The sequence below is a fragment of the Rhinoderma darwinii genome, chromosome 4 (genome assembly GCF_050947455.1).
Source record: "Rhinoderma darwinii isolate aRhiDar2 chromosome 4, aRhiDar2.hap1, whole genome shotgun sequence".
NCBI lineage: Eukaryota > Metazoa > Chordata > Amphibia > Anura > Rhinodermatidae > Rhinoderma > Rhinoderma darwinii.
This window is the reverse complement of record NC_134690.1, coordinates 180,453,006-180,474,039: the sequence shown is the minus strand read 5'-3', so window position 1 is coordinate 180,474,039 and position 21,034 is coordinate 180,453,006. Positions and strand designations below refer to the sequence as shown.

General features: G+C 42.0%; 1 protein-coding gene across 1 annotated transcript in view; it reads right to left on the bottom strand.

The window, feature by feature from the left end:
- AGPAT5 (1-acylglycerol-3-phosphate O-acyltransferase 5) overlaps nt 1-21,034 on the bottom strand; it is a 75,789-nt gene that overhangs the window by 39,393 nt on the left and 15,362 nt on the right. Inside the window, exons 2-3 of the mRNA XM_075861943.1 lie at nt 2,467-2,533; nt 721-836 (exon numbers count right to left, since the gene is read on the bottom strand). Of these exons, the coding sequence (XP_075718058.1) occupies nt 721-836; nt 2,467-2,533 (183 nt within the window). The remainder of the gene's footprint in view (nt 1-720; nt 837-2,466; nt 2,534-21,034) is intronic.

Genomic DNA, 21,034 nt, shown 5'->3' with positions numbered 1-21,034 from the left:
GAGAACTTTTCATTTTTTTTTTTACATAAAAAACAAAACTATCTTACTAATTTTTACTTTTTTTTTTTTTATTAGTCCCCCTAGGGGACTTCAACCAGCAATCGTTGGGTCGCTTGGACAATATACTGCAATACTAATGTATTGCAGTATATAGTCTTTCTGACAGGCTTCTATTAAGCCCTGCCGGAGGAAGGCTTAGTAGGAGCACAAAGATGGCGGACCTGGGAGCCTTCATTAGACACCCAGGCAGCAATAGCAACAATCGCCACCCCGCGATTGCTTTGTGGGGGGCGCGATGAGCTGCTAGAGGGGTCATACCCCTCTTTCTAACAATTTAAATGCTGCGGTCGCTATTGACCACAGCATTTAACGGGTTAAACGAGCGGGATCACGATCCCGCTCGTTACTGTGAAGTGTCGGCTGTATGTTACACGGACTGACTGTCTGTATGTTACAGCGGTTACAAACAGTATGTTACAAACCCTGCCTGCTGAACGTGGCTCTAATGTGGTTTTACTGTGTTTTTTTCGTGTTACTGTAGTGCTGCACCATTGCATCTAAATGTAAATCCACCTTAAGGGATAAGCATCTGTTCCGGTTACAAGATCATACTTTCTAAGAAGATGAAATAATATTAGAGAGTCCGGACTGGTTTTTGTTTTGTTTTTTAAAACTTCATCTTCACTTTCAAAGACTCATGTTAACAATGCCACAAATTACCTGGGAAAAATACCAGCCATACAGAGGAAGAAATTTCAGACCATCCTTCAGAACATATCGAACGTGGCCCAGTGCATTTTGCTGTACAGCCATCATGTCCGCAATAATCCAGTCAACTGCCAACAAGACACAAATAAGAAAGCTGTATATTATTGCCAATATACTACCAGCAGTTATGAAAACCTTTTTTTAGCACCTACAGCTCTAGTTCATTGTATTATATTATCATGATTGGAAAAGCTTCCAGAGTGTCTGACAATAAAGGCTCAGGGCGACACCTAGAACTTAGGCCTTATTCACACAAACGTGTATTACGTCCGTGCTATGCGCGTGAAAATCACGCGCGTCTCACGGACCTGTGTTAGTCAATGGGGCCATTCAGACAGTCCGTGATTTTCACGCAGCGTATGTGTGCTGCGTAAAACTCACGACATGTCCTATACTTGGCCGATTTTCGCGCATCACGCACCCATTGATGTCAATGGGTGCGTGAAAATCGCGCACGGCACACAGAAGCACTTCCGTGTAGCGAGCGTGATTCGCGCTACATTAGTAAAATAAATGAATGGAAAAAGAAAAGCACCTTTTATGTTTGTAAACATAAAAACAGAGTGTCATCACGCTGCGATATGCGTGGAAATCACGCAGGCACGCACCAAATACTCATGCCACATGGAACTTCTACGCGCGCGCAAAACGGACACGTTCGTATGAATAAGACCTTAATCTGCATTTATAACTACCCATATTCTCGCAAAGCACTGCATACCATATGAGTGAAAGACCACAGCCTTAGGCTATATTCACATGCCCGTATTACAGCTCCATGGGAGACACATATTGAGCCCCATAAACTGGGATGGATCCTGTCAGGGGAAACCCTTCCCAAGCCTTTTCTGCATCCCCTGACAGAATCCAATCCAGTTTTTCGACATTAAGCAGATGTCTCACACACACATAACAGTAATATGTTGTGAATAAAGACTTAACCTGGTTTCACAAGTCCGTAAAAAATGGGTGCACTTTGGCATCCATATCAGTTGCAACACCCCCTCCCCCACACTGTTCTACTGAAAAATATAATATTACAAGTTATTAGAACTAGATTCTGGAGATGAAGCGTTGATCCTGGGATTTACTCCGATTGCCATATTTGCAGTGCAGCAGGAATTTTTACCCTAATGGGGGAACCGGGAAATTTTGCCTTCCTCTGGATTAACACAGTAGGATTATAGGTTGTCTTTTTTCAACCTTATCAACTATGTAATTTATGCTGCAGAATCACTAGTTTTCTGTTGCAAGTTGAATTCAATAGGGAGGTAAAACCTGCAACAAATAGCAGCTGTTGTGATTTTTGCGGCAGAAAAGCAGGGATTCCGCCGCAAAAATCGCAACTCAGTAAGTCATACTTACCTGTAGTCATGGCGACGCGTCCCTCTGACATCCTGCAGCCCAGCCTCCTGCGATGACAGGATGCAGCGGTCACATGATGAAACTGCACCACAATTTGGTGCGGCTTTTCCGCTGTAATTCCTTGCAGGGTTCAGGACGGATACGTGGTGTACTTTTACACAGAGTATCTGCCCTATGAACACATAGCCTACAGCTATGTGAATCAGGCACCAGCCTATAGTGTCTGCCGACAGGAAATTTAAGATCCTTCACATCCATGCAGGAATAATTGCCACTATCTCCATAATCTTGCTATTCATACGATTTATACCGTTCACTAAACAATATACCAACCTGTACACTGATGATTGGATACATACAAAATGTTCTCTTTTTTTGGCAACTCTCCATATATCACTACCTGACAAAAGAAAAATGGAGAAAAAAAAAAGTGATTTTAGTATGCGGTAAACTATGGTGTGATAAAAGTTCTTCGTATATATGAAATGGTACTGTACCAATATAACATAGGCACAAACAAGAATTTAGTCCCATACAATTTAAATATGCTTCTTAGTACGAGCAGGTAGAAGAAGCCCTGCCAGCCTGAACACTGAGGAAATGCTGATCGGAATTGTATAGCTGTAATTTATAGGTACCTGACCTATAAAACAGCTGTACAAAGTCCTTATAAAAACGCACGCAGATGAAAAACTGCTTGACACTTTTAGGCCCTAAACAAACAGGGATAATCGGCCGTGTGACACTTTTTTTTTTTTTTTTTAACCGCAGTCACACAGCTGCATTAAAATCAATGCATGTCTATGGGGCTATTCACACAGCCGTTTTTTTATAACGGACCGTGAGAACAGCCCGGGAAAAAAATAGGACATGCCCTATTTTTGCCCGTTTTCCCAGATCTCTCAATAGACTCAATTCAGGTATATGAAGGATCCATGAAAACGGGTCGGGCACCAGTGCAAATAGACCGTAAAAAACTGCAGTCTATCATGGCTGATCTGACACCAGGTCGCGTGAATAAAGCCTTTTACACAGTCTCTTACAACCTGGTAAAAACATATCAATGATGCTTGGAGGTAGTTCTTTCCAGCCTTTTAACTGGGATTCTTTCACTTCTCATTACAGACACTTGTAAATGGCAGCTTACTGAATTTATAATGGTTATTGAGACAAAGGTTTACTAAAAGACCGACACATTGTCATCTCCTACACGTACAGGGCACAAGTATCAAGAAACTTATGACTGATTTTACAATATCAGATTTTTGTAGGTTAATTTTTTTTACAAAATGCAAGAGAATGCTAATGGGGCTAGCTAAGTAGTGAATGGGCACTGCTTTAACCACTACCCCCCTTTCAGCTCAGTACCTACTTGATAAAGCCATTAGTCCTCTTATTTACGTGTAAAAAAAAAAAAAAAAAAAAAAAAAAAAAAAAAAAAAAAAGGGGCTTCAAGGGTTTTCCAGTGCTACATAAATAAAGCAATCATTACATAACGAAACTTATGTAACATATTACATTCTTGTTTACATTCAAAGGCTGAAAACCCATTACACACTAGTCCTTCTCAATGAATTAGAATATCAAAAAGTTAACTTATTTCAGTAATTCAATTCAAGAAGTGAATTGACTCATATTATATAGATTCATTACACACAGTGATCTATTTGCAGCATTTTTTTTTTTTAAGGTTGAAGATTATAGCCAATATGAAATCCCAAAATTTAGTGTCTCAGAAAATTAGAATATTAAATAAACCCAATTTCAAAAAAATGTTTTTTTTTTTTTGTAAAACATTATTGGTTTACATTTTTTTTAAAAAGAAATAAGAATAATAAACATATTAAAAGTAGTCATACAAGTAGTAATCATACAAATATACAATGGCAGGAATACAAAGTCCACGAGATAATGAATACACCCACACAATGTCATAACGTTCAGATACGCAGTGTCAATTGTTTAACAAAGGTGGGCAACCTACTCATAAGCTAAACAGGATAAATGGTTATACACCACACCTAATAGAAATCCCAAAATATGCAATCAATATATAGCACGGTGCCGTTTCGGCGAGAAATAATTCAAAAATAAAAATAAAAAAAATATATTTTCCAAAACATACCAGGCACTCTTTGGGATAAGAATAATTTTGTACAAATTTTTATTAAATTCCACATAAAAATATATTTTTTAAAGATTTTTCATGTATAAATATATCTCTTTCCTCTATTATCCATGATACAAAGAACATTTATATAGGAAATGGAAAGGGTTTGAACAAACACATTTGTTTCAAACTAGATGTACATAATTTAAAAATGTCTCCTGACCAGGATACCAACACAGATTTTTATAACGTTACTTCCATTAATTTATCCCCCTCTAAGCATAATAACATATAATGATAAGATGTCTAAGTAGTATCAATTCTATGCACAAGCCATAATCAGACCCATATAGGAAATTAGCTATAAGAACCGGTTCTGAAGATTTTTTATTCAGACAACGTTGATCTCAGTTCACACTTGCGTTTTTTTCTTTTTCCTCCTTCTTTTAGAATTATGGTCCGAATTTTAGAGATATATCAATCGGGGGTTTCACCCCTTCGATCTCTTCAATGGCAGACCTACTCATAACCAACTGTGTCGTCATGTAGATATCGTTATTGCGGAGTATTCCTGTTAACAAGTTACAATAAACTTCTAACTAAAATGGAGCCTAGTGGAGCAGCATACACACCCAAGTCCGCTAGTAAATTACATTAAAAAAATGCGGATATTACGTTCGATACACTTTCAGTGCCCCCAAAGTGCCCTTGAGGTCCTCTATCAAATACCAAGGCGAGCCTGTGAATGGGTCAATGATATTACGCAATTCCAAACTAGAAAAATGATTTGTAAGAAACAGCTTCCATTTCCCAAATAACTTTTTCCCCTGTGTATCCTTGTGTTGTAAGATGCTGATTCTATCTAAATAGAACAATTTCCTCATCCCTTGAATAACTAAACTTCGGGTCGGAATATCCGCTATCAACCATTTCTGGAGTTTACACCGCTTTGCCATCATAAGTGTGGCATGAGCTATGGAAGGAAGATGTGTCACCTCCGCATCCTCCAGTTCACCATCATGTTGTACATGAAATAATATTCCCATTGGTCCCAAAATTCCCTTAAATTTGCTCACTTGTTGCAATAGTGATGCTCCCTCCCTCCAAAATGGTTGTATGTTTGAGCATGCCCAAAAACCATGACACATCTGTTCATGGTGTATTGCACCTAGGGCAGAACGTTTTCCTATCGGGTTTGGTTATGGAAGGGGGCAAAGTGAATGCATAAATTGCGTGATGGATGATATTCAGGTGGGGTTTCCCTCCATTTCTCGTTGTTAACATGGGTCCTGAAATCTACCAACCCCATTTCAATATGTTTTTCAATACCTGGCAAGCTAAACAGTTTTTCCCATCTCCCAAACGTCTGTTCAGGGGACAGCTTCAATAGTAGTGGTCTTAAAGTGCTATACATTTCCGATATTGATTTTCTATGGGTGCCCAAGAACCACGAGTCAAACATGTTGGATGGTATTTCACTAGTTATGTCGACAAGTTTAGTTTTGCAGGAATATAGAATTTGATAATACTGTAAATACTGGTGATGTTTGAAGTTATACTTTGTCTGAATTTCCTGCAAGGACAACCATCTCCTCTCCTGTTCATGAAATATATCTCCCAAAGTCACTATCCCTCGCTCCTTCCAATGCGACAGCAGTAGACGGGATCTTCCCACTTCAAATTCCGGGTGTTTCCATAATGTGTTTTGAGATTTGGTTTGGGAGACTATAATGTTTACGCAATATTTTCCAAGTAATGATGGTATCTCGTAGTAGAGATGACCTCTTAATAGCTGACGGGAGAGATGCAAACGTTGTGTGAACCAGTGCCATGAGATCCCACGGTTTCACTAGCTGCCGTTCCAGGACAGTGTTGGAATGATACCTCGTATCAGGTTTCCAATCCAATAGGTGACTACTCAAACACGCCAGGTTGTACCCCCGAATGTTAGGAAAATGAATGCCTCCCTCTTCTTTTCGCAACAGGAGTTTTGCGAGCGCGATTCACGGTTTCCCTCCCCCCCAGATAAATTTAGTAAAGGACGAATTGAGTGTATTCATATCCGCATGCCTAATCAGTAAGGGGATGGTCTGTAATGGATATAGCAGTTTCGCAAACCCCGACGTTTTTACCCAACACCTACAACCCAAAAGTGAGAGGGGTAAACTATGCCATATCAGAAGATCAGCTTGAATGTCGTGAATCAGATAGTTCAGATTGTAAAAGGGACTTGGTGGGCACCCGACCTATCTTGATACCCAGGTATGTTATATTGGACTGCGCAATCTCAATGTCCAATGTGTCCAACAAGCGCCTATGTTTGGAATCCTGCGGTTTTAAATCCAATAAACTGACATTTTGAAGAGTTAATTTTATAGCCCGAGTAGGTCCCAAATTCGTGCAATGCCTGGAAAATAAGCGGAACATCCTGCAAGGGATGTGCAAGAAATAAAAGTATGTTGTCCGCAAAGGTTAGGTTTCCCTAACCTCCAAATTCTCTACCGATATGGCCCCGAACAAATTTGACGATGCCAGGTAACACGCTAAAGGTTCCAATGCTAGGTTGAATAATAAAGGAGACAACGGACATCCCTGCCTAGTACCTTTGTATAAGCTAAATGGTTGGGATGGGAAACCTGTGGTATAAATTCTAGCTTTAGGGGGCGGGGGGGGGGGGGGGGTCTGGTAAATGTGGTGTAGTAAGGTTCTAAAAGCCCCAGTTATCCCAATCTCATCCAGGACAGCATCCAACCATTTCCATCTGACATTGTGAAAAGCTTTCTCTGCATCTAATAAAAGTAGTGCTGTGTGTTCATTCGGTATTGGGCTATGTTGCACTCTATTTAAAACTGCTAGGACCCTGCAGGCCATCCGGTACCATCCTCTTATTAAGGGGCTTAGGGTAGGGAACACAAAGTAGCAGCATATGCTGACGATTTGTTGGTGTTAACTAATCCAGGTGTGGCTCTCCCCCAGATCCAAAATTTGTTTTGGGAGTTTGGAGGCTTATCTAACTTTAAAGTGAACCCCAGTAAGCCGCAAGCAGTTAGCTTTAATCTTCCGAGCAACATGGTCACAAAAATAGCTGAAAACTCTCCTTATGATTGGAACTCGGAACAACTGACGTTCCTGGGGGTTAAGATAGATAGGGATTTAACGCATTTGTACCGTCTGAACTATACCCCAATGTTGAAAACATTACCACACGCCATTCAGAAAATCGGATGTCCCACTCCTGTCTTGGTTCGGGAGTAAAAATATAGTAATGTCGCTGATAATGCCTAAATTGACTTACCTGCTGCAAGTGCTGCCGATTGTTGTCATTTTGTCATTCCATAAGACGGTTGATGTCCTGCTTTATTTGGCAAGGCAAGAAAGCGAGAATAGCGAGATCATTACTTTCTGCGCCTAAAGATAGGGGGGGGGGCATAGGGCTCCCTGACCAGGAAAGATACGCCAGGGCAGTACACCTTGCTCGTATTGTGGATTGGATTAGAGCCCCGGTCCACAAGACATGGTTAGCAACAGAGGAGCAGATGGTGCCCATGACATTTAGAGCGTTACTATTGGTCCCTCCACAACAACGTGAAGACAGGCCCACTACTAATCCAAATCACCAAGGCCACTTGGTTGGCTTGGCGCTGGTTTATCCGCTCAGATAGTTCTCACTTTTATCCATCCCCCTTACTGCAGATACGAGATCTGGTGGAGAGCGCACCCCCGACGCTGAGAGGTAGCACCCCGAGATAGACTAGGTCCTCGGTGAGACCTGTCACGTACCTGCTAGACCCCCAGGGCCAGCCTATATCCTTAGCTGTCTTGGCTCAGAAATTAGGTATATCACCGTTGCATCTTCCTATCCTGGTTTATTTAAAGAGCAACATGGTTAAGATAAGTGAATTAGCACGGTTTAAACGAGACTCCTCGTGGTATGAAACTATTCTTCCAAACCCACTATACCCAAGTAAAAAGTCATCTCTGTGATATATAAGAGGTTGTCTTATTCGTCTGTAGTCTCAACCTCAAGATTCGTGAAGTGGGTGTCAGATATTGGAGAAACATTTACTGAACAATAAGTATCGAGGCTTTTACGCATTCCCCATAAGTCGTCGAGATGTGTAAGAATTCAGGAGAATGGCTAAAATTCTATCAAGGTGGTATAGGATGTCGGATAAAATTGCTCGGTTTGCTTCAGACACGTCCATTGTTTGTTGGAGATGTTTGGAGGACTTGGGATCTTATTACAATATTTGGTGGACGTGTAAGATAGTCTTGGTGGAAGGAGATTTTTGAAATTTGTAATTCAGTCTGTGGTACAGCTTTTGAGCCCCATCCAAAAGTAACTTTGCTTGCCATTTTCCCCGGGAACATTGGGATGAAGTCGACACTTCTATTTTGACAAATGCGGATTGCGGCTCGATTACTTATACCCAGATACTGGCTTTCAGTTGATTTACCACCCCTAGATCAGTGGCTTTCTAAGATCAGCTGTACAGATTTGAGGAAATCTCATACTGGGAGCTTCGTACAAGGCACACTTTTGTTTCCATATGGGATCAGTGGAAGGTATTTCGGAATTTGCCTTCGCTATATAGTGGGATGTCTCAGGATATGACACTGGTTCTCTCTTCTGTGTCTTTTCAGTGGAGCACTGCGGTCGCAGGGCGGCTTTGTCCCTAGGTAAAGTATGATTGCAGATAATGTATACAGTTTTAGGTAAATAATACTTGGACAATGTACTTATAAAACTCTGAGAAGCTCTATGTTTTATATTTTACATTTTGTATACTGAACTTTATACCTGGTACTTTCTTTACACTGATGTTTAAATGTTAAATTTTTGTAATGTTTGTTCGAAAATGAATAAAAACCATTTAAATATAAAACTGCTATCACCGTCCGGATATTAGCGACAGCTGATCTACCTTTAATAAAACCCACCTGTTCGGGGGCTATGAAATGTGGCATTATTGTCGCCAACCGATACGCAATAATTTTAGAAAGAAGTTTTGCGTCTACGTTAAGTGAGATGGGCCGATACGACCCCAGGCAATAGAGGATCCTTTCAGGGTTTTAACAATAGTTTAACAAATGACATGTCCGCCGATGGAGGCAATCCCTCACTTCCCAAAGCGTTTTTTAAATAGAGAAACTAAAAAGTCTCAGTCACCCGTTCACTCATGGCTTTATAAAATTCTCAAGTCATTCCATCTGGGCCAGGTGCTTTTGCGTTTTTCAGGTTCCTAAAAGCCCCATCTACCTCCTTCCTAGTGACCCGTGCATTTAGGAGTTGCAGCTGATCCCCTGAGATGGTAGGTAGGGTGGTTTTGTCTAAGAATGTGTCATCCAACTGTGGGGGAAGTGTCATCTGAATACAGTTCAGGATAGCATTAATACGAGAAGGATCACTGGTGTCTTGTCCGGTAGAATCTCGCAATTTCGCTATGTAGGGCGTTTTCCCCGAGCCACATTCGCCAGCAACTTTCCCGCCCTGTTACCATACCTACATAGTGTAGCTTCAAAATCGTGGCTATGAAGCAGTTCTTTCTGAGAAGCCCATTCGTCAAAGGTTTGTTTGGCCTGTACCCAAGCCTGTCTAGCCACCACCGTTGAGTGTGCTAGGTATACTGTATAAGCTTCACTCAGTACGGTACTAGAGGTATTACATTTTTGTGTTATTTCCCTTTTTTTGCTCACAGAATATGCAAGTATCCTACCACTCAGCACAGCCTTGGTTGTATCCTAGAAAAGCGAGAGATTATCCCTATGTCCTTCATTCGCTGAGGCGTATTCCAGCCACCATCCCCGTAACAAACGCACAAATGTGTCATCAGATGCTAAGTGGGCAGGGAATCGCCAGATAAAATCAGAGCCTCTCGGAGAGATTTCCTGAAGAGATCGTAGTATTGGGGCATGATCTGAGATCACTAGATCTCCTATAGTAGAGGACCCCAACCATTGCTGCAAGGAGGGAGACATGAAAAAATAATCTATCCTGGACTAAGACTTGAGCGTGTGAATAATGAGTAAATTCCCTTGCGTCAGGATTACCTATCCGCCATGCGTCTATCAGGTGCGTGCTCTCCAGCAAAGGGCCTAAAACCCTGTCGTGTTTTCTAGGGGCCCCTTTAGGAACGGAATCTGAGTCCTGAATGGCATGTGAACGCCTATCCGCTCTACGATCTAGAACAGTTTAAATCACCCCCACTAGTTTATGTATGACAGTGTCTGATAACAAGGATCTTTCCAGACTGCTATAGAAGGAAACTTTATCACCATTGGGTCCATAAACGTTGTAAATGCTTAAAACCCCACAAGGAGTGCCAAGAGCAACATGGAGCAGACGTCCTTCCTTTTCCGAATCTATGTGTAGCACCTCATGTACCAGATTTCTACTAATCAAAAGGAGTACTCCTGCTTTACGGCCACAAGCTGTAGAGCCGTATACTGCTACCACCCACAATTTTTTCATGCGGTGGAAGTCACTCTCCTCCAAATGAGTCTCCTGAAGGAGAGCGATATCGGTATGAAGTTTATTTTAGGTGACGAAGTACCATCATCCTTTTATTTGGGGAACGAATCCCCTTAACATTCCAAGAGGTCAACTGCATGTTCTAAGTTTCAATAAAAGACTTAATATTGACCGTTCATAGATATCTATTTCAGGGCAAGAATGCCCCAGTACTATGTTAGCCGCTCGGTTATATCTGCTCCAGTTTTCTCCCAACAGTACAACAATATCATGTAAAAACATCAAAAGAACATTAACACAACCAGTGAAAGCATAATAAAGTTGATAAAGGAGGATCAGTCGTTCCAGATCTTTGACTCATGGCTGCCGCATTCCGTGCTCTGGGACTCCCAGACCCAGAGATCTTGTCTACAAAAAGTGCCGCTTCTTCAGGCGTAAGGAATACCTTGATGGAGCCATCCGTCTGCGTAATACTCAAGGTGGCTGGATATTGGAGCTGGAATCTGATTTTGCGCTTGTATAAATTAGTGCAAATTCCCCCAAAGGATCTCCGTCGGCATGTGACTTGCGCTGAATAGTCCGCGAAAATAATTATTTTTGCTCCCCTCACATGTAAAGGGGTATTGAGATTTCTGAAGGTGCGCAGGAGCTCCTCTTTGTCGTTATAATCCAGGTAACGCATGATCACCTGCCGTTGCCTGGTTTGCGTCTCCCCTTTCGTAGTGGTTGCTGATGAAGGAGGGCGTACCCGACGTTCCCTTTCCACTCTACATGACCTGTTCAGACCGAACGCTTCTGGAAGCTCCGTTTCACAAATCCCCTGGAGGTGCTGTGGTTTAATGTGCTCATGCAGACCGACAATCCGGAGATTATTCCTCCTAGAACGATTTTCAAGATCCTCCACTGAGCTTGGTGTTCTCTCGTAGCAGAGCTCTAATGCAGGTATGGGCCCCTGCAGATTCATCTTCCATTAGGCCAACACGCTGTTCCATATCATCAAGTCGAGTGCCATGTGAGGTAACCTCATTTTGAAGCTTCTGCAGTGTCGTTGTTAGTGTGGCAATTAGAGAGTCTCTAATATCAGGGGCCAGGTGAGTAGCAACCTCAATCGCCAGCTTTCTGTAGTCCAGGGGTAGATCAGCAGCACCTGACATCAGGGACACCTCTGCAGGGTGTGTTGGGCTCTGTGAAGGAGAGGGCTGTTGCGGCACCGCCATCTGGATGGCGCCTCTCCCTGTGTCTTATGTCCGGCCGGGCAGGAAAACTCACGGCTGCCGCTCTGGAGGCGGTATCTCTCCATACACCGTCCGGTCCCTCTCTCCGATCCTCTAGCTAAATGCCGAGGTAAGTTTTACGTGCGGGTGTGTGGTGGAGGGTCAGGGGATCAGGGTTCCAGGAGCTTACCTCACTCCGTCCTCACATCCCAGCGCCAGAACCGGAAGTTCAAAAATGATTTTTAATACTGAAATGTTGGCCTACTGAAAAGGTACGTACAGTATATGCACTCAATACTTTTGGTCGGGGCTCCTTTTGCAGAAATTGCTGCATCAATGCGGCGTGGCATGAAGTCGATCAGCCTGTGGCACTGCTGAGGTGTTATGGAAGCCCAGGTTGCTTTGATAGCGGCCTTCAGCTCGCCTGCATTGTTGGGTCTGGTGTCTCATCTTCCTCTTGACAATTATTTAGTGGGAGGTTTGGGCAGAATCCACCTAGAGATCGAGCACGATGCTTCTTTTTCCCGCTAGCTGAAAAAAAATCAGCTAACGGGAAAAAGAAGCGTCCGACTCCCATTTAAATTAATGGGAGGTGGAATTTTGCAGCAGAACCCGCCGCAAAAATTCCGCCGTGTGAACAGGGCCTTGTTATTCCTTTTAGCGAGGTGACCATTAACAGCAATTCTGGCACTGTGAATATTTTTTTTTTGTCCCCAACAGCATTCACCCTGCTAGTTAAATAACTTGATATTTTAATAGATTAAAGTTCTAGGGCATGTCCACATGTAGTGAAAACACTGCAGATTGTCAATGTTTCTTTGCGAAAAATCCGCAGCGTAATACAGTAGCAGCAGAGTGGATGAGATTTGGGGTATGTTCACACGATAGCAGGCATTTACGGCTGAAATGACACTGTTTTCAGAAGAAAACAGCTGCGTCGTTTCAGCCGTAAATGCTCCTCCTCGTAATATATGAGGAGTCTGTGACGCTCGTATATCTTGAGCTGCTCTTCATTGAGTTCAATGAAGAACGGCTCAAATTACGTTGCAAAGAAGTGCCCTGCACTTCTTTGCCGAGGCAGTCAATTTACGCGTCGTCGTTTGACAGCTGTCAAACGACGATGCGTAAATTACAGGTCTGCACAATACGTCGGCAAACCCATTCAAATGAATGGGCAGATGTTTGCCGACGTATTGTAGCCCTATTTTCAGGCGTAAAACGGGGCATAATACGCCTCGTTTACGGCTGAAATTAGGTCATGTGAACCCAGCCTTGAACAAATCTCATCCACACGCTGCGTAAAAAATCTTTAGAAAAACCATCAATTGACCTGCTGTGCATTTTTTAAAATCTGCAGTATGTCAATTTATGCTTCAGAATTGCTTGATTTTTCCCAATCAAATTCAAAGGTGAGAAAAAACACTCGCAACAAATAGCAAATGTTGCGATTTTTTTCAGCGGAAAAGCTGTGATTCTGCTGCTGAACAAATCTCATCCACATGCTGCTGAACATTTTCTGGATAGCTATTGATAAGTCTTTAGAGTACGTTCACACGACCTATTTTCAGCCGTTTTTTGGGCCGTAAACGCCCCACGAAAAATGGATAAAAATACGGGGGCTGAACGCCTCCAAACATCTGCCCATTAATTTCAATGGGGAAAAACAGCATTCCGTTCCCACGGGGCCTTTTTACGGGGCTGTTTTTAAAAAAAGCACCCCGTAAAAGAGACGTGCATGTCACTTCTTGAGCAGTTTTTCATTGACAATAGAAAAACAGCTTCAAAAATAGCCATAAAAAAGCTGCAAAAAACGGCTGAAAAATCAGGAGCTGTTTTCCCTTAAAAATAACTCCGTATTTTCAGCCGTGTTTAGGGTGTGAATATACGCTTATGGGGCGAAAATCCTCACTGTGGGTTTGCTGGTTTAATAAAATAAAAACAAAACACCTTTAGTAAGCAGTGATTTCTTTTATTTTTTTTATCTGCACTTTCTATTAGAGCATATACATTTTTCCAAATTCGCAGCATGTCCATTTCGTTCTAAATGTTCACTGCGGATTTCACGTTTATTTTTATTTTTTAAACGTAGAAGGGGTGAAATCCACTGCAAAATCTGCACATAACACATGCAGATTTTGCTGTAGAAATGCTGCAGAAAATCTACAGCATTTCCTTCCTGTGTGAACCCAGCTTTGCAATCCTAACAAGCTAAGTGGGAGTATTCTCAGCTACACTGCCATGCTGAAGCAGAGGGTCTGCTCCTTCCCTGACAAGCAGGGAGGAATACTATTTCTACTGCAGGAAACCGAGGATCACTATGCAGAGAACTAACTGTGGGGAGAGAAACTAAGCATGCGTGAACCGACAGCACTCAAGCTGAGTAAGTGGACATGCACATTGCTATAGACTTTGCACCCCATGTAGTGACATACTCTAAGTTAATGTAATAACACTTCATTTGATAATTTTTTTTCTAATGAGTTTAAATACAAAATGTCTATCATTTGGTGCTTTATTTAAATAAACAGTCCCCCTTTATCTGGAGGATTGGCAAATTCGTGAAATGCACCAACAGCCCATTATTTGATTGGGCACTGTGCAGTGGTTAATTTTTCCAGGTTGTGGCACTGCAGGGGAATTTAACACTTGTTACCAGATTTCTACACAGATTACAGCTCATCTCTGGGGACTTAGCAGAGGGACACCCTGTGATCATCTTAGTTTTCGAAAACCAGATTCGCACAAAGCATTTAGCGACGCTTTTCGTGGTGTAAATACACACCATTTTGGTTTGTGCTGTTTTTTGGGGTCAGTGGAGGTTTTAGCAAACGCAGAAAATGCTGAAGGCATGTAGTTTCCACAGTTGTTTTTCACCATGGTCGTATCAATAGAACTTCAAAAACTCATGCAGAAACCCTTGTGCAAGTTTAGACAAATTTAAAAAAACACACCATTGAGTGTTTATCCTGTTTTGTTGCATTACAAGCAGGTAACTAAACTTTTATCAAACGTCTGACATCGGTGGGGGTCCAAGCACTGAGACCCCCACCGATCGTACGAACGAAGCAGTTGAAGCGCTCGTAGGAATGCTGAGCCACTTGGTTTCAGATCAACTTTTCTTGGAAAGCCGATGTAGCGATGCCAGGCTCAATGGAAAGTCAATGGGCCCGTACACAGCTACATCGGCTTTTCCAAAAAAAGCCGATCAGAAACGAAGGGGCTTAGTGCTCACTCAAGCGCTTCTGCCGATTCGTGTTAGCGATCGGTGGGGGTCTAAGTGCTCAGATCCCCACCGATGAAAACATCTGACATGTCACTATTAGGGATGCCATGATACCAGAATTTGGACTTTCATACTGATACTTTGTGTATTATTACGATACTTGATACCAAATCGATACTTTTGCAGAAAATAAAATAATAAATAATAATAATAAAACAAAAATAAAAACTTTTTCCATTTTCTGATGTGAGGCGCGTGGTGTGATGAATTTTGAACCTCCACATTCCTCACATTAATAGTAATTAACCCCATCATGTTCCTCAGTCATAATGGACAATGGGTTACTGTAGGAGGTACATGATGGGGTTAATTACTATTAATGGAGGTTCAAAATTCATAATATCACATGCCTCACATTAATAAGTGAAATAAAATAAAAAACTGCTTTGTAACAGCGTAAACATGAATTACGCTATAAATGTGTTAGAACGGTCGCAACGATACAATGTGTATATGTATCGAGACTTATTTTAATGTTTATAGTAGTGTGTGTTTTATTTAACCCCTTCCCAAAATTTGTCAGTATACGTCATGGAAAGCCAGTGCTTTGAGCAAAATGTCATATACCTACGACAAATGCATGGCACCAGCTCAGAAGCTGAGTCGGTGCCATCATCCCCGGATGTCAGCTGTATCTTACAGCTGACATACTACTGTAACAGCGGGGACCGAAGCTAGCTTAGATCCCCGGCATTAATCCCTTAAATGTAGCCGTCAAAAGCGATTGCTGCATTTAAGATATCGCCGGCGTGTCGGTGGCTGCAATGGCAACCGGAGGCCTAATATTGGCCTCCCGGTGTGCCTAGCACGGAAAACTTCCAGCTCCCACCTGGAGGCAGGGCCTGAAAGGCTTCCGTAGCCGCCGGCAAGATGGCGCTGGCTCAGGAGATGAGCCGGCGTCATCAGCGGTGGAGATCAGCTGTATGTTACAGCTGACATCCACCTGTAACGGCAGGAACCGGAGCTAGCTCCGATTCCTGCCATTAACACCTCAGATGCGATATAGGCATCTTTGTGGTTACTAGCAGATCGCCAGCTGTGCCCTGCAATCACACAACTGTCGACTGCTATTATGACAACAGGAGACCCAACAATGGCCTCCTGTCTGCCATTACGGAAGCCGATTAGACCCCACCCGAAGGCGAACCCCAATCAGCTTGCTGTCAGTGAATGATTGACAGATTGAATACATTGCACTACGTATTTGGTGCAATGTATTAGAAAAAAAAAATCTGACAGTTGGACCTTCAAGTCCCCTACTGTGTACAAAAAAGTGAAAAAAAAAAGTTGTAAAAAATATATTAAAAGTTTTAAGTAATAAAATAAAAACACAATCACCCTTTTTCCCTTATCAAGTCCTTTATTATTGCAATAAATAAATAAACCATACAGATTTGGGATCGCCGCGACCGTAACGGCCTAAACTATAAATATATTAGGTTATTTACTCCACGCGGTGAACGGTGTAGAAAAGAAACGTAAAAAATAATGCCAGAATTTCAGGATATTGGTCACTTTGCCCTACAAAAACTGAAATAAAAGGTGATCAAAAAGTCGCATGTATCCCAAAATGTTGCCTATAAAAACTATAGCTCGTCTCGCAAAAAACAAGCCCTCATACAGCTCCGTCGACAAAAACTTTTTAAAAGTTATGCTTCTCACAACATGGTGACAGAAAAAAATACATTCTTTTTGCAAAAGTAAATTTTATTGTGCAAAAAGTTGTAAAACATAAAAAAGTTCTATAAATCAGGTATCGCCGGAATCTTACTGACCCGCAGAAAAAAGTTAAATATGTAATTTATAACGCATGGTGAACGCTGTACAAAAAAACCCTAAAAAAACTATGCCAGAATTGCCTCTCAAAAAATAGAATAAAAAGTGATCAAAAAGTCGCATGTACCCCAAAATGGTACCAATAATAACTACAGCTCGTCCCGCAAAACAACAGCTGTCATACCACTACGTCTAAGAAAAATGAAAATGAGTTAAGGCTTCCATAAGTCAGGAAATAAAAAATATGCGGTTGTGCACATCATAGGGGAACATTTCGTCTGTTTCAAGAGGCGATTTAAAATTAGGGAACCAGGAAGGGGAGGGCACAAAAATATCTACTAGAAGCGAGGGCGCTCGTATTATACCAGGACAACACTTCCCAGCAAAATTCCCAAAACTGCAAAGGTGCGGAGTGTGGACCTAAAGTGGGATAAGTAAAGACACCATTTATCAGTGTGACACCAGCCTGTGCAGAAAGGTTTGCTTCACAGTAGGGATGTCACGATACCAGAATTTGGACTTCGATACCGATACTTCGTGTAGCATTGCGATTTCAATACCAAACCGATGCTTTGCCAAAAGTACTAAAAATTCTTCCATTTTCTGATGTGAGGTGTTTTTGAATTTTGAATGTGCCTCACATTAATAGCAAATTAACCCCATCATGTTTCTCAGTCATAATGGGTTAATTACTATTAATGTGAGGCACATGGAGGTTAAATTCATCACAACTTGTGTCTCACAATAAGTGAAAGAAAGCAGTTTTTATTTTATTTTTTTACAGCGTACACATCATAAATGACGCAAAAAAATTGTTGTGAAGGTTATTACAGCCGCGTCAATACCGAATAGGAGTATATTTTATGTATTGAGACTTATTTTAATGTTTAGTGTAAAAATAGTGTGTGTATTTTTTTAATTTAATATTACTTTGTTTTTAAACTTTAATGTACTGGAATATATCTATATGCCAGTACATTAGCCTGTATACCGATAGTACACATGCAAACCTCAGTATGCCCTAACAGGAAATATGGTAAGACAGCCCTGGGGTCCTTCAATGGAGCCTGGGCTATATGCCCATATATGATATGTCCCTCAATCGCGTCACACGAATTCCCGGTGACTCGATCCATAGTGCATCCCCCCTTCTCATTTTCCCCTGAATGCTGCAGTCAGCTTTGATCGCAGCATTCAGGGGAATAACGGCAGAGATAAGGTTTCTCTGATCTCCACCAGCCATTGCCCCGCTCCTGACATTAAGTGTGCGCGTGGTAAGCATGAGGTGATGCGGCCAGCGCTGCACTAATGAGCGGCGGCGCAGGCACTGAACACAGGGCTGTTTTGCAGTGCGCCCGCCATGTTCTGTCTTCATTGCCGGCAATCATTAATACAGCGCCGGAAGCATCACCTCATCCTGACGGCGCACACTTGTCAGGACTCAGGAGTGGGGCAATGGCTGTATTACGGAATGCACAGTATCGAAGTTTCGATGCATCGTGCATCCCTACTTCACAGCGTAGCACACATCTATGGATTATTTTATTGTTTACCCAATTATTATACCACCTATGCCCCTGATATACTCTGCCCAGCTTACATATGCCCTCACATTATATACGGAAACACCAGTAATACTCAAACAAAACTACTCCCAAGCAAAATCTACACTTCAAAAGCCAAATGGCGCTCCCACCCATCTGAGCCCTACAGCGTGCCCAAACAGCAGTTTACTTCTACATATATAGCACCGCCCTACCCGGGAGAACCCTTTTAACAATTTTTGGGGTGTGTGTGTCTACAGCAGCATAAGCTGGGCACGACATACTTGCCACTGAATTGGCATATCTGGGGAAACATTTTTACTTTGCACCATCCGCATCGCATTCATTTATGGGAAAGACCTGTGGGGTGAAAATGCTCACTACACCCTTTAATAAATGCCTTGAGGGGTGTAGTTTCTAAAATGGGGTCACTTCTGGGGGGCTTTTCATTCTTTCCCATTGGAGCTTCTGCAAATGTGAACCAATTCTGTGTAAATCGCCAAATTAGGCCTCTATTTCTCATGGTACTCTCTCATTCCTGAGTCAAATGTCCAGGCAAAAGATTAGGGCTCCATGTAGGGCGATTCTAAAACCGGGAAATACAGCATAATAATAAGGGTATGTTCACACGGCCTATTTACGGACGTAATTCGGGCGTTTTTGCCCGGAATTACGTCCGAAAATAGCGCCTCAATAGCGCTGACAAACATCTGCCCATTGAAAGCAATGGGCAGACGTTTGTCTGTTCACACGAGGCGTAATTTACGCGCCGCTGTCAAATGACGGCGCGTAAATAGACGCCCGCGTCAAAGCAGTGACCTGTCACTTCTTTGGCCGCAATTGGAGCCGTTATTCATTGACTCCAATGAATAGCAGCGCCAATTACGTCCGTAATGGACGCAGCGTTCAAGCGCCTGCCGTTATGGCTGAAATTACGGGGATGTTTTCAGGCTGAAACATCCCCGTAATTTCATCCGTTACGGCGGACGCCCTCGTGTGAACATACCCTTAGAGAACTGTCTTGTTCTGGTGGCACAAGCTCGGCACCACATATTGGCATATCTATTGAAAAATCCCATTTTCACTCTGCAATATAGAGTGCACACTAATTTATCCAAAACACCTGCGGGGTTAACATGCTAACTACAATCCTAGGTGAATACTTTGAGGAGTGTAGTTTCCAAAATGGGGTAACTTTTGGGGGGTTTCCACTGTTTTGGTCCCACAGGGGTTTTGCAAATGCTACATAGAGACCAGAAACCAATCCAGCAAAATCTGTACTCCGAAAGCCAAATGGCGCTCCTTCCCTTCTGTGCCCTGCCGTGTGCCCAAAAATGACTTTATAACCACATATGGGGTATTGCCATACTTGGGAGAAATTGCTTAATAAATGTTCGGGTTCTTTTTCTGCTTTATTTTTTGAGCAAACCGAAAGGGTGAGAGGGTTTGGCGTGCCGCCTAGAAATTTTAAAGATTTTGACTTCTCTTGATGCTTTTATTTCTGGTTACTTCTGTGAGTATGGATTAAATTTGGCGTGGAACAATCTTTTTTCAGAGGCTGTTGCACTATGTGTCTACCTTTTTCCATCTATTAGAGACATAAGATCCTTTTCCTACCAGGAGTTCTTTGAATGTGGAGAGAGACGATAGGGAGCTCGGTGGAACTACAAGGATAAGAATTACCATCCACACCCTCATTGGATTGCGGATTATCCACTGCATTTTCCTGGGAGAGAGTGTCCATACTGAATGATATTGGACTGTTACCAGCACCGTCTGAGCGGTAAACTTAACTGTACTTTATATATGTCATTTAGGGTATTTGTTGGATCATACCCAATTTAGTTTTGCCTGCTCCGGTCTGAGAGATATATTGTGGGTATTTGAGCCAAGAGAGACCACCATTAAATATCACCTCTACTTTGATTTAATTCCTGTGAAACGTCTAAAGGGTTAAGAAACTTTCTAAATGCTGTTTTGAATACTTTGAGGGGTGACTTTTTGGAGGTTTCTAATATAGAAGGCCCTCAAAGCCACTTCACAACTGAACTGGCCCCTGTAAAAATAGCCTTTTGAAATTTTCTTGAAAATGTGAGAAATTGCTGCTAAAGTTCTAAGCCTTGTAACATCCTAGAAAAATAAAAAGGATGTTCAAAAAAACGATGTCAATCTAAAGTAGACATATGGGGATGTTAATTAGCGACTGTTTTGTGTGGTATTACTGTCTGTCTTACAAGCAGACACATTTAAATGTAAAAAAAAAAATGCTAATTTTTAGCTAAATTTTGGTGTTTTTCACATTTAAATACTGAATGTATGGAGCAAATTTTGCCAGTAACAAAGTCCAATGTGCCACGAGAAAACAATCTCAGAATCGCTTGGATAGGTTAAAGCATTCCGAAGTTATTTCACATAAAGTGAAACATGTCAGATTTGAAAAATAAGGCTCTGTCAGGAAGGTCAAAAGTGGCTAAAGAGGGAAGGGGGTTAAAAGAGAACCTT